At 38.7% G+C, this 12471-nt stretch overlaps 1 protein-coding gene across 1 annotated transcript; it reads left to right on the top strand.

Annotated features, from left to right (window-relative positions):
* Window positions 1-1035: 1035 nt before the first annotated feature.
* On the top strand, window positions 1036-11866 carry tmem87b (transmembrane protein 87B). Its single transcript, XM_059359674.1, has 19 exons — window positions 1036-1354; window positions 3412-3472; window positions 3558-3649; window positions 3741-3875; window positions 3961-4014; window positions 4129-4297; window positions 4522-4583; window positions 5050-5233; window positions 5323-5422; window positions 5684-5777; window positions 6533-6604; window positions 7803-7911; window positions 8082-8140; window positions 8229-8332; window positions 8426-8499; window positions 8584-8654; window positions 8849-8901; window positions 9011-9041; window positions 10030-11866. Exons 1-19 carry the CDS (start codon window positions 1205-1207, stop codon window positions 10069-10071), a joined length of 1716 nt encoding a protein of 571 aa, XP_059215657.1. The 5' UTR covers window positions 1036-1204; the 3' UTR covers window positions 10072-11866.
* The last annotated feature ends 605 nt before the right edge of the window (window positions 11867-12471 follow it).

Below are 12471 nucleotides of genomic sequence, written 5' to 3' on the forward strand. Positions count from 1 at the left end.
GATTATAATTATGCTATATATTAAAAGTGTTCATGTTCTTAATGTTGCAGCTGGTAAAGATGGACCTTGTTTATTTACTACATGTTGTTGCTGCTGGGTAGCTTAATCTATAATTATAAAACATCATTTATTAGTTGATTATATTTTATATTGTGAATCTGATTCTGCAAAGTAACTATATTTATCAAATAAATGTTAAAAGAAGAAGAAGAAGAAAAAAGTAGCATACAATATTTTCCTCTGTGTTGTTAGAAGAGTTGTATTATAAAGTAGCTAAAAATGGAAATACTAAAGTTCAAGTCCCTCAAAAATGTACTTTAGTACAGGACTTGAGTAAATGCATGTAGTCACTTTCCACCACCGAGTAACAGTAAAAAAAATAAAAGAAATTAAAAAAAAGCAGCTACAATAATGGGGACATATGCTATCAAAAGAACTGCACTAAAATACTTATATAATCCAGATCAGCTGATACACACACACACACACACACACACAGGAACTGGAATTGCATAGATCAGAATTGACAATAACTGTACATAGAATATGTACATGCACATAGGATAATGCACAGTATGTAGATTACGGGTATGCCATATATTTGTTTGTATATGAATAGACTTAAGTTGTATTTTTGCAGTGTCAATAGCACCATATCCTTCTGGTGGAAATACTTAGGTTAAAAATAGTGTTTTAAACTATATTCATTAAAAAGAGGAGAGAAACATCAGTTGTGAACATTGGAAGTGTTCAGTTTCCTGAACTAGGTCACCACGTTTTAAGTTTATCTGATACGGAACAACAAGTTCCCCTTTCTGCCGACATACTGCACTTTGATGTGGGTCATGTAGGTGTACTGCGGCCAAACTATGCAAACGTGGTCACAATATACACACCGCAATCGATTGCTACCGTACACAGTGATGTATACGCGCAATCGGTTTTTAAGAGCGCTAGTGCGGCTGCTGCTCTAAAATGAGAGCATGAGTGCAGTGCTTTACCCAGTGTGTTGAAACAAAGCTTGACAGGAAAGCTGATGGTCTAGTAGTCATGTCCGCATAATACTTTGTTCGTCTTTAATAATAATAAGTAAATAAAAACTGTCAAACTCCACGCTGGGACAGGGGCAGGTGTAACTGAGCAGGTAACGTCCTCCGGCTGGTCACGGAGCCTCCTGCAGGGAAGTGTCCACTCCCACACCGACATGGCTGCTGCAGTCAGGATGAGGACGTGGATCTGTCCGACCAGAGGACTTTTTAATCCATGGGCAGTCCTTTTTGTAGTTCTCCTCATCGGTATAAATGAGGCTGCTGCAGCACCAGAACCAGGACTTTGGAAAATCACAGTTGTAAATGTGAGTATGTGACTGAAAACACTGGATAACTGCAGCACCGGCTAGCTCCCATTAGCTACAATAGCCTTGTTATGCTCGCTATCAGCTGTGAGTGTGGGGACAGTCGGTAATCTGTCCTGCTTTAATGCTATCACGTTGACTATCCTTAACTGCGACTTGCTGTTCTTAGTAGATTTGGAAACAGTGCTCCTACCGAAAGAACCGCGTATGTTGTTAGCTAATTAGCATTAGCCTTGTGGAGAAGGGCTAATATGTACTTTAAGGTTAGCCATCGGCTAACTAGCTGGCTTCAGCTTATCTGAGACAGCTGTCCAGTTACTCTGCTATTTATGGGAGTTCCCGAGAAAAAACATGTTATATATATTGGTCTTTGGTCCTCTATGACCAATTTCAAACATTTAATTGTCGTAATCAACATGAGAACACACCCTGATAGTTGATTTACAGTCATCTACAGTTGTGCTCATAAGTTTACATACACTGGCAGAATTTATGGTTTCTTGGCCCTTTTTCAGAGAATATGAATGATGACACAAAAACTTTACTTTCACTCATGGTTAGTGGTTGGGTGAAGCCATTTATTGTCAAACAACTGTGTTTACTCTTTTCAAATCATAATGACAACAGAAACTACCCAAAAGATCCTGATCAAAAGTTTACATACCCCAGTTCTTAATACCATGTATTGTCCCCTTTAATATCAATGGCTGCTTGAAGTCTTTTGTGGTAGTTGTATATGAGGCTCTTTATTTTCTCAGATGGTAAAGCTGTTCATTTTTCTTAGCAAAAAGCCTCCAGTTCCTGTAAATTCTTGGGCCTTTCTTGTCTTGCAAGAACTGTACATTTGAGATCTCCCCAGAGTTGCTCAATGATACTGAGGTCAGGAGACTGAGATGGCCACTCCACACCTTCACTTTATTCTGCTGCAGCCAATGACAGGTAGACTTGGTCTTCTGTTTTGGATTGTTGTCATTTTGGAACGTTCAAGTACATCCCATGCGCAGCTTCCGGGCTGATGAGTGTAAATTTTCCTCCAGTATTTTCTGATAACATGCTGCATTCATCCTGCCATCAAATTTAACCGAGTTTCCTGTGCCTTTGTAACTCACATATCCCCAAAACATCAGCGATCCACCTCTGTGTTTCACAGTAGGAATGGTGTACCTTTCATCATAGGCCTTGTTGACTCTCAAAAAGTTCAATTTTGGTCTCATCACTCCAAATTACTTTGTTCCAGAAGTTTTGAGGCTCGTCTCTGTGCTGTTTGGCATATTGTAGGCGGGATGCTTTGTGGCATTTGCATAGTAAATACAACTTTAAAAAAACAGAAGTGGAATAGTAACCATAAATTCTGCCAGGGTATGTAAACTTATGAGCTCAACTGTACATGTACAGTGGAGTCTTTCTCTTGTTTATCAGGCACAGCTCCCAGACGCTACCCAAGGAGAACTAGAAAGCCTTGATCAATAATTTAAGTGTTGAGAAGTTTCAGGTTTCTTCTGTTGATGTCTCGGTATCTAGTTGCAGTATAGGGTGAGCTGAGAGGCATGGTGCAACCTGGAGAGGTCACCGCTCTGTTATAGACCACAGAGAGAAAAGTACACATTCACACCTCGGGACAACAAAGTTTCTGTTTCAAGTGACCAACATGTTTTTTTTCTTTTTTTCATAAAAAATAAATGGGTATAGCCTGGGTTTGAACCAAGTGAACCAAGTTGGAATTTGCTCAGTGCTCAAGGTGGCCTGCCATGAACTGAAGTGTTGGACAGGTACATACAGAGAGTTAACAGCTAAGTTCATATCAGACAAAATAGTGGCTACAGACAGAATGTAATTGAATGCAATTTTACTATATTCAAAATGCAATAAAGTTTGTCCTGATGTGTGTATTTTACAAGTTAACATCAGAATGATAACAAAAAAATAAATCAAATGTTTTGTGCAGCCTTTCAGGGCCTAAATGATGAATCATCTCAAACTAATTATATATTGACCAATGACAAGAATAATCCTATGTTGCTCTCTATCTCCCAAACTTGTTTTTATCGATCCTGCAGACCTCACGACCACTGCTGTTAAGGAAATCCATGTATAAAGACACCAACATTGAAATGAAAGGTAAGACATTGAAAATGTTTTAATGACCAATCACAAAATGTGTCCCTTGTTGTCCCTTGTATTTATCATCACTTTGGTCTTTCAGTTGTGCCTTTTAGCTGTCCTGAGGAGATGACCTTCTCTATTCACTGGTATTTAAAATACTACCCCTGTCACAATGAATTCAACAATATTGAAGTAAGTACAAACGACTACAGTCATACTAGTTATCAGTCAGTCTATCTAGAGGTGATTGTTTCTGAATGCTGAATTGTGTCCTTGTCTGAAGGAAATGTATGAGAGAACACCTCTTAATCGTGGGGAGGGCCTGGATCCAAATCCCCTCGGGCAAGGAGAGTGCATTGAACATAAACACAGTCCCATAACGTGTAACAATGCACTGCGATCCTTTCCAATGCTCAGAGTAAGTTTGTTCGATTTCACTTGTCAGCATAGTCACGCACATTTATTATCTCTTAGCATTTGCTAACTGTGTGTGTGTTTTTCAGAAAGCCAAGGCAGATCCACGTCCAGTCAGTCCACCTGTTGAGGGTGAAGTGCCTGTAAGAAAACATCATTGCAAAATAACACAATAATCGGCTCGTAATCTGTTTCTATTAGTGTATTAAAAGATTTTTTAAAAGTTATTAAAATGCATCAATTCTGTAATACTGCAGGATGAGAATGAAACCAGATGGATGACGGAGGAATATGACAGCAGCAGTGCGAAGAACGGCAGTGTAAACATCCAAGAAAACGTCATAGCAACCACGTGGAAGGACGGGCCTTACCTGCTGGTTGTTAAGATTGTGTCTAATAAACCGGATGCCAACTGGAATCTAACAGGTGAGATTTTTTCAAACAGATAATTACACTCTGGCTTTCACCATGTTGTTTATTTTTTTGGAGGCAGAGGTGATCGCGCTGACCTGATCAGAAGCTACCTCATAAATGTGAAGTTGTTTTAAACCTGACGCCGAACTTTAAGAATTCAAAATTTGTCACCACCAAAAACAAGTTCTTATGTGTTGAGAAAAATTTGTCTAATGTCTGGATTTTTGTCTTTCTAGTTAACGTGGTGATGAAAGGCAGCCACGGCTACATTTCTATCACAGAATGGCCTCTCATGATTGTAAGTAGATAGCTTGAGAAATCTCTTTTTTTTAAATTTATGTGAGAATGACCCATTTGCAAAATATGTCAAATAATATCATGTATCCACGATTCTTTCCTGGCTCTAATGGATGGTTGTATATTCCTTTTTTTAGTTTGTGCATGTTCATTATTATTATTATTATTATTATTATTATTATGGATTCAAAAGATTTGTCTCCTGCTTTAAAGGACAGTTCTCCACAGTTGTAGCTCTGGTCAGCCCAGTTTCCACAGCCCACATTTTATAAACTTCCCAGCAACATTTGATTCCAAACCTTAGCAAGTTACGCTGAAGCTGAACGTCCGTACTCTGAAGAGAAAAACAAGATGTTTTTGGACGAACTGTCCATTTTTCTGTGTTTTCCTTTTTGGTCTCCAGCTAATGAAGAACAACTGCTCCCATATGTGTTTATGTAGACTAATCCGTCACTGTCTGTCTGTAGTTCTACATGGTGATGTGCATAGTGTACATCCTGTACGCCCTGCTGTGGTTTATCTGGGCAGCGTGCTACTGGAAGGATCTGCTGAGGATCCAGTTCTGGATAGCAGGGGTCATATTTCTGGGGATGGTGGAGAAGGCTGTCTTCTGCGCCGAATATGAAAACACAAATGCTGTCGGCTCCGCCTGTGAGTGTACACAGATCACCTTTTTCATATGTGAGATGGTAAGATGTTTGATTTTGTAAATGATTTCCCCCTGTTTCTGCTACCTTCAGCTCCAGGCTTGTTGATCTTTGCCGAGCTGGTCTCTGCCCTCAAGAGGACTTTGGCTCGATTGCTTGTCATCATCGTCAGCCTTGGCTATGGAATTGTTAAGTATGTCAGCATATTTGAACACACAGCTTCTGTTTGTTGATTGAAAAACCCTGAATTACTGTACAAACAAAATAAGGCAATGAACCCTCTGAACCCAAAGCAGTGTCAGGGTGTTCCTTGCTCCCGTCACTTGTTTGTCACTGCAGTACATATTAATAGTACTTCTATGGAAACAGCACAATCATGGCTAGTAGGGAGTTCTCAGTTGTGGGGTTCAGACGGTTAACAGTTTTATTTTCTGTTTGTTTGTTTGTTTTTTAGGCCTAGACTTGGGCAAGTAATGCACAGAGTTGTGGGTCTCGGCATTCTCTACTTTGCCTTTGCTAGCATTGAAGGTGTCCTGAGGATTACTGGGGTGAGTTGTGTTTTCCAATTTTGTTGATTTTTTTTTTTTTAAATTGAGTGCAGTCTATTCAAATTTAAAAAGTAACAAATGCCACACATACTTTTTTTAAAAAAAAGCTTGTTTAATCAAACCAACAGTAATAAAAAACAACAAAATATTGATAACAATTTGAATCAGAGGAAAGTAAATGGTTTCAATTTTTTTGCTAACCAGCTAGTGTTTGTATTCGATGATTGAAAGTATCTGCAGATCAATGAGTCGACTCATTGTTTCACTACTGCTTAGTTGTTAATAACCTGATATGAAAAAAATCTACAGTATTAAAGCTTTGTGGTTGTTGTCGGATTGTGTTTTGAAGTAAAACTGACATCACAATTTGTCTATTTTCCTGATTTGTTTGGGGTCCAAAAATCAAGGGTCGAGACAATGGCCCTGCTCTGATTACAGCTATTGTTTTGGCTGTGTTTGACTCCGGCGCCATCTGGTTCATATCCTTCCAGTGTACTCCTCAGCAGCACTGATAATACCGATAATTATTATACCATCATGTAACAACAAAGTGTATTTGTTAATTCATTGAGCCCAAGATACTCACAGATCGCTTGGCTTTTGGGTTGGATGATTTGGTGTTTTCTTCTTTGGCTTTTGGTGAATGGATCTATAATTTACTGGCTGTGCTGCCTTTATATCTCCCATCCTACCTTTGATCTACATCCTCCTCCTCTTCCTTGGTCCCTCCATTCCTGCTCTATCCTCCCTTCTAGGCGAAAGACTCTGACTTGGCCCTGCTGGCCAACATTCCCCTGGCTCTGCTTGACTCCTCTCTATGCTGGTGGATATCCTTTTGTGCACCCACAACCTTTCCCTGTGTGGTTCCCCTCTGCTCCTCTCCTCCTTCACATGAGGCCAGATTAGACCAGGAAAGGTTTATCTGCAACTGTCTTCTTCCTCTTTCTGATAATTAGCAGTGAAAGCACTTAGAGATATACTGCATCTCTGAAAGATTAATTTTTCATTATTCATCTTCTACTGAAATTCCAGTTGATGAATTAACTGCTCTTGAAATCCTGCGTTTTGACTGTTAATTTTTTTGCACAATGACATTTTGCCATGTTTCCATCAATGGACAGTCTTAGTCTGAACTGGCTGAAGTGAGCATGTCCAGCCACTGTATGCTGTATTCACACCAAACATGAAGCAATTTTCACCTTGTGTTACTCACCTTGTTTTATCAGTCTGTAGTGGCAAGTGTGTTGTTTTATGCTGCAGTCTGCTGGGGAGGCAGCATCAGACACAGAGATGCAAGGCAGTTGGACAGACTGGTCTAAAGAGCTGGTTCTGTGGTTGGAGCCAGGTTGGACACACTGGAGGAGGTGGTGGAGATATTCACTGTCAAGATGTTCGAGGCTTTTGCGAAAAAGTATCACATGAATTTCCCACAGAGGATGCAAATCTTTAAAATTGCTCACCACAAAATTGCTTCTTTGCACTTTACTTTGTATTTTATTGAGTCGTGCAAAAACTTTGCTTGGTGTTTGGTGTGAACACATCATTAGAGGTGGCCCTGTTAAAGAATGAAGAACTATGGGTTTCACGAGGGTAATATTGATAAAGGAAATGTATAATACATTACCTGCTACATTAATTGAGAAATTGTTAATGAAAGGAATGTTTTAACACCAGTTGCCAACATTTAAAATACAATCATACACATATATTACAGTAGTCCACATCATTAGATACACCTAGTTAGGACTGGATAGTGGCACTTTAAATGTTAACTTCCTCTTTCACCAGAGTGCCACGATTTAGCAACAGAGAGATTTCTGACATCAACTACATTCATTTCACATTCATTTGCTTAGTTATAGTGGGGAAGTTAAGTGAGCACTGTACATTTTATTTAAATGCAACCAGGTGTCTGGAGGAAAGAGTTCGTACATACTCACATGTAAATGTTAGAAAGTCCCTTTGATTCATTTGTAATGGTTTCTATATGATGTCTGCCATACGTTTACCTTGACTGCCACTAACATCTTTGTCAGCCTGGCACAAACCATCAAGACTCTGAAGCTGAGGAGAAACCCTGTCAAGTTGTCTCTCTACAGACACTTTACAAACACACTAATATTTGCTGTCATTGGTAAGTGGTACAATCACACACATCATAATACTACACTCTGTCAGCACTCACGATTTTTAGTTATTTTTATTTTTATCCATGAAAAATAGAAATATAGAAATCAAAATCCCAATGCACACAGTAGAGTATCCCCAGAAAACCAACTAAAACTTTGCCTTTTCCTCCTGCAGCTTCCATTATTTTCATGGGTTGGACAGCAAAAAAGTTCCGCCTCGCAGATTGCCAGTCTGTGAGTATAGTTTGGCATATTCAGCAGTGATGTGAAAGAAAAAATATAATTACATTTAATTGATATTTGGAACTGTTTTTGTCTAAAGGACTGGATTGAGTTGTGGGTGGAAGATGCTTTCTGGAGGTTTTTGTTCTCAGTCATTCTGTTCGTAATTATGTTTCTATGGAGACCGTCTGCAAACAACCAAAGGCAAGTTGTACATTGACTGCTAAAGTCTCCAACATGAGCTGAACTTGAATTTTTTATTTATTTTTATTGATCACTTAATTGCAATATTCACAGGTACGCGTTCACTCCTCTCATCGATGACTCTGATGATGAGGAGATTGAGGAGTTCATCGCCTCTACAAACCTCTGTATGGTAACATTTCTTTTACCCAGAACACTAAATATTCAGATTGTTGAAAAGGATTGTTATATATATCTTTTTTTCTTCATAGCTGATGGCATAAAGTTGAGAGTCTCTAAAAACGAGTCGAACGGCTCAGCGAAGCCTGCAGAAACAAACCCTGTGAGTAACACAACAGCACACTTGGTTTGGAATATTTCTGTTTTGAATACTTTAATTCAGTGTGGTTTATTAAAAAAAAAAGCATCTATGATAAGAAAAGCTGCCCAGGTTCAGGAATAGCAGCTGTACAATTGTCACAAATTTCAGCAGATGGCAGTGTTTACTTTTTTCATCCTCTTTCTCCACTTGTCCAGGAGGACGACTTGAAGTGGGTGGAGGACAACATTCCTAACTCTCTGACTGATGTGTAAGCATCATATCAAATATGTATATTTATTAATCCAGCAAGGTGTTTTTTCATATATGAGATAAATGTGATTCTAACTGTCTCTCTTTGATCCTGTTTGTAACTGCAGAGCTCTGCCAGTCCTGCTCGACTCAGATGAGGTACGACTTACTTTAGACTCTATAAATAAATATAATAACAGGGCTGACACACCTTATTTCTTTAACCAGAGACGGCTGGTTTAGATCTGTGGGGATGTGTAACTGTCCAAAAACAGTAAGAGTACAGTAAGACAGTGAACAGTAAGATTGCTTGATTATGTTCGGGAGCTGCTTTAGTGGCAATATGGGGACCAATACGACTTTAAAAAAAATGTACCTGCTGGGGAAACACCAGTAGGACTTTAAAAAAATAGGACTTTAAAAAAAAATGTTTTTGTTCATACCTACATTGAAATAAAGCACTTACTAAACCCCCTCCCCTGGACAAGGCCTTTCCAGTCATAGCTTAGCGATTGTAAGTCAGCACAGCAGCCCTGTCAGGCTTTGGATTTCTTGCACATGGCCCTGTAATAAGAGCAATACTCATGCATTTAAATAGTAACTGCACTCTGTCTTACAATAAGCTACCTTTTTGCTTACAAGCATTCTCTGCAACCTAGAGGGACAAGATGCTTTTTCCAGAGCTTATGCAGTAGTAATGTATCATGATAATCGACTGCATATAAGAGGTAGATGTAGCCACCATGGTTTGGCTTTACTTGGCACTGTAGTACAACACTATATCCCGGCTGTGTGGTCATGTGTACATTAACTACAGTAACTCATAAGAAAGAGAAAATCCCATTTCATCTAGCAAAGTCGAACTTCCCTGCCCTAAATGAGAAGCCTGCTTTGGTCTACCTCTGTCTGAAATTCAGGACCAAATATTTAAGAAATTTCTACGAATTTTGGGTGGTTCAGTTGCCACTGTTATTGTGAACTGCACATGTGCTCTGCCAGAGTGGAAAGCTTGACAGGCAAGGTAACAGTAACTCAGCGAATGGTACATTGCGTCCAGAGAATAATAGGTAATAACAGTGGTTTTCTGGTTTTCCAACTTGATTGCCTGGGCAAAGTGTTAAGTTAATATTTGTGTATCATTTCATAGGAAATCATGACGACCAGATACGAGATGTCAAAGCTGGAGTGAGGCAAAACATTTCCACATGTGGAGGAAGAACATAGCAGCTGTCCCACTACTCTGTCTCGAGTAGTGGTGGTGATGGTGATGGTGGAGTGCCATTTAGTTTTTCAGGTGATCTTCCTGCACCGCTTCTTCTTCACAGCGTGGTGCAGGCTACAATTAAGGGGCAGCTCCGCTCACTTCCTCCACTTCTCAAGAGCAAAGGACTCTAACAGAGGAAAACTGTCTTTTCACTGACCAACTGGTTCACTATGTCCCTGATTCTGATCAGTTTCGAGCCTTTCTTTCCAAAGAGAATGTTTTATTTTATATTAAGTGCTGTATTTATTCCTGTTATGTTCTTGTGAATTTATTTTTGTCAGAGAATTAAGAACAGTGGGCCTCATGCAAAAACATACTTGTTAAGTGTCTTTTTGCAGATGTTATTGGATGGTTGTTAAGAAAAGAAAAAAGCTTATTTATAATGAGAAAATAATTAAAAAGCCTTTTCTCTCAGTAATTAACACCAAGAATGATTAGTCTAAGCTATTTTTGCAGCCAGAAGAGAGACAGAGATTTTTCTTTATGTATAAATATATAATTGTGAAGTTGGGTAAACTGTATGTATTTTTCATGTGACGCACACTTCTTCTTTTCGTTTTCTTTGCCAATGTTTAAATTTGAGATGAAAAGAACTTCAAACACTTTGAATAGGACATTTGCTGTTATGCACTTTGAAGATCAAAGCTGTGCCTACATGTAGTTGTTGTATGAGGCCTCATCTGTTCAGGTAATTGAGAACAATATGTTTGAAGATGTCGTTCACGTCTCCGGCATCCTCAGTATTCGTTTGTGAATGCGTGTGAGGAGGGATGAAGCACAAACAAGTGATTTGTACAATTTGAATTAAAATGTAACTGGGCTCAGTGGTGTAGATTTGGGGATTTTCAGTCATGTTTTGAATCTACTGTATGTGTGTGTGGGTAGGCAGGTTTTTTGTCTTCTGAAGTAAGGAGCAATATGCTGTTTGTATGCTAATTTTATTATTTATTTGTGTCTCAAGTGTACTTATACGTTGTTAAAGAGTGTTCTCCCATGTTTACTCTCAAGTGTGTTTACAGTGTGTGCTTCCATTTTTTTTAATGCATTGGGCCCTGAATAATCTCACAATGTTATAGACAAACAACAAACTGCAGCTTGTTTCTTATTGCTTTTCTTTTCTTTGCTGATAAAAAAAACTAGAGTTTTCACAGACACCTTAATAACATTCATGTCCTGTCAAATAAGTCTTAATATTCTTTCTGTTTCTGAAAATGTCTGCCCCAGTGTTTTTGTCAGTGTAATTTTGGAGTCGTCTTTCATTACATGTGTGTAAATTTAACAGCAGGACTTGTCTGTCTAGGACATCCCATATTATGACACATTAGATAAGTTATGAGTTTAGCATAATGTCACTGTTTTTTTATTGGTTGGAAACCTGGAATAATTGTGCTTATTATGGCAAGCTGTCCTTCTGTTATATAAAACTGCAGACACCTGCAGTGGACCTCGATTATTTGTACAGATGGGATTTGGCTGATTCCTGTTATTTCATAATTCCACAGGTGGAGAGGTGTCTGGATAAAATGACTTGTCTTTTTTTTTCTTTCTTTATTTTCATGAGTGTCACGAAGAACTGGGCTTTTCATACCAGCAGTTTTCTTCTTTCTTCCTTCTCGGGAAGTGTGTACACTCAGATTAAATATTAATCAAACACAGGAGAATGTTTGTTTCCTGGTCTATGATTTTCAGTATTAATTTGGCAATAAAAATACATATTTTACTACTGTTGTGATTTTGCTGCATCAGACTTAAATGAGGTTATTATCCAGCATGGACATCACTTTATACCAGTTGTTGGACTTGTTTGTACCATTTTCCTGCACTATTTGGGTCTAAAATACCAACCATTAAGACCCATAATACCTCAAGTGCAACTATATAATTAGGAAATCGCCAATAAAACCATCATGATCACTTTGTGGACATAAACAGGAGCCCTGTGGGCCCAGAGCCAGAGAGACCTGGTTCCTCCATCTGAGCAACCTGTTACATGAATTCATTTTTTACAACAGTTTTCTTGTGAATCCATCAGATATGCTTCCCGTCCAGGCTGATAATAAAACAGTATGATATTTGACTCAAACATAAAAAAAAAACAAAGTGTAATAATTTACAATAATCTGCCACTTCAAAGTCAGAGAGACTAAAAGCAACAGGACGTTCTTTTCAGAAACAGGCTCACATATTTCTGGATTTCTTCCAAACATTTATCCCACATGAAAGATGATCCACATGCGACCCCTCCCCTTTCCTGGATAATGAAAGTACAGAAATTCCTCTACAATACCTTTCATTCTGGACTAACCCACCAGCCACGCACGTGCC

This window comes from Centropristis striata, chromosome 20 (genome assembly GCF_030273125.1).
Source record: "Centropristis striata isolate RG_2023a ecotype Rhode Island chromosome 20, C.striata_1.0, whole genome shotgun sequence".
Taxonomy (NCBI): Eukaryota; Metazoa; Chordata; class Actinopteri; order Perciformes; family Serranidae; genus Centropristis; species Centropristis striata.

Bases quoted from the DNA above. Each gene is read 5' to 3' on its own strand.
- tmem87b (XM_059359674.1), top strand. From the start codon at position 1,205: ATGGCTGCTGCAGTCAGGATGAGGACGTGGATCTGTCCGACCAGAGGA. The intron at 6,605-7,802 runs ATATCCTTTTGT...ACTGCCACTAAC, and splicing joins ACTCCTCTCTATGCTGGTGG to ATCTTTGTCAGCCTGGCACA. The intron at 8,333-8,425 runs GCAAGTTGTACA...CAATATTCACAG, and splicing joins CCGTCTGCAAACAACCAAAG to GTACGCGTTCACTCCTCTCA.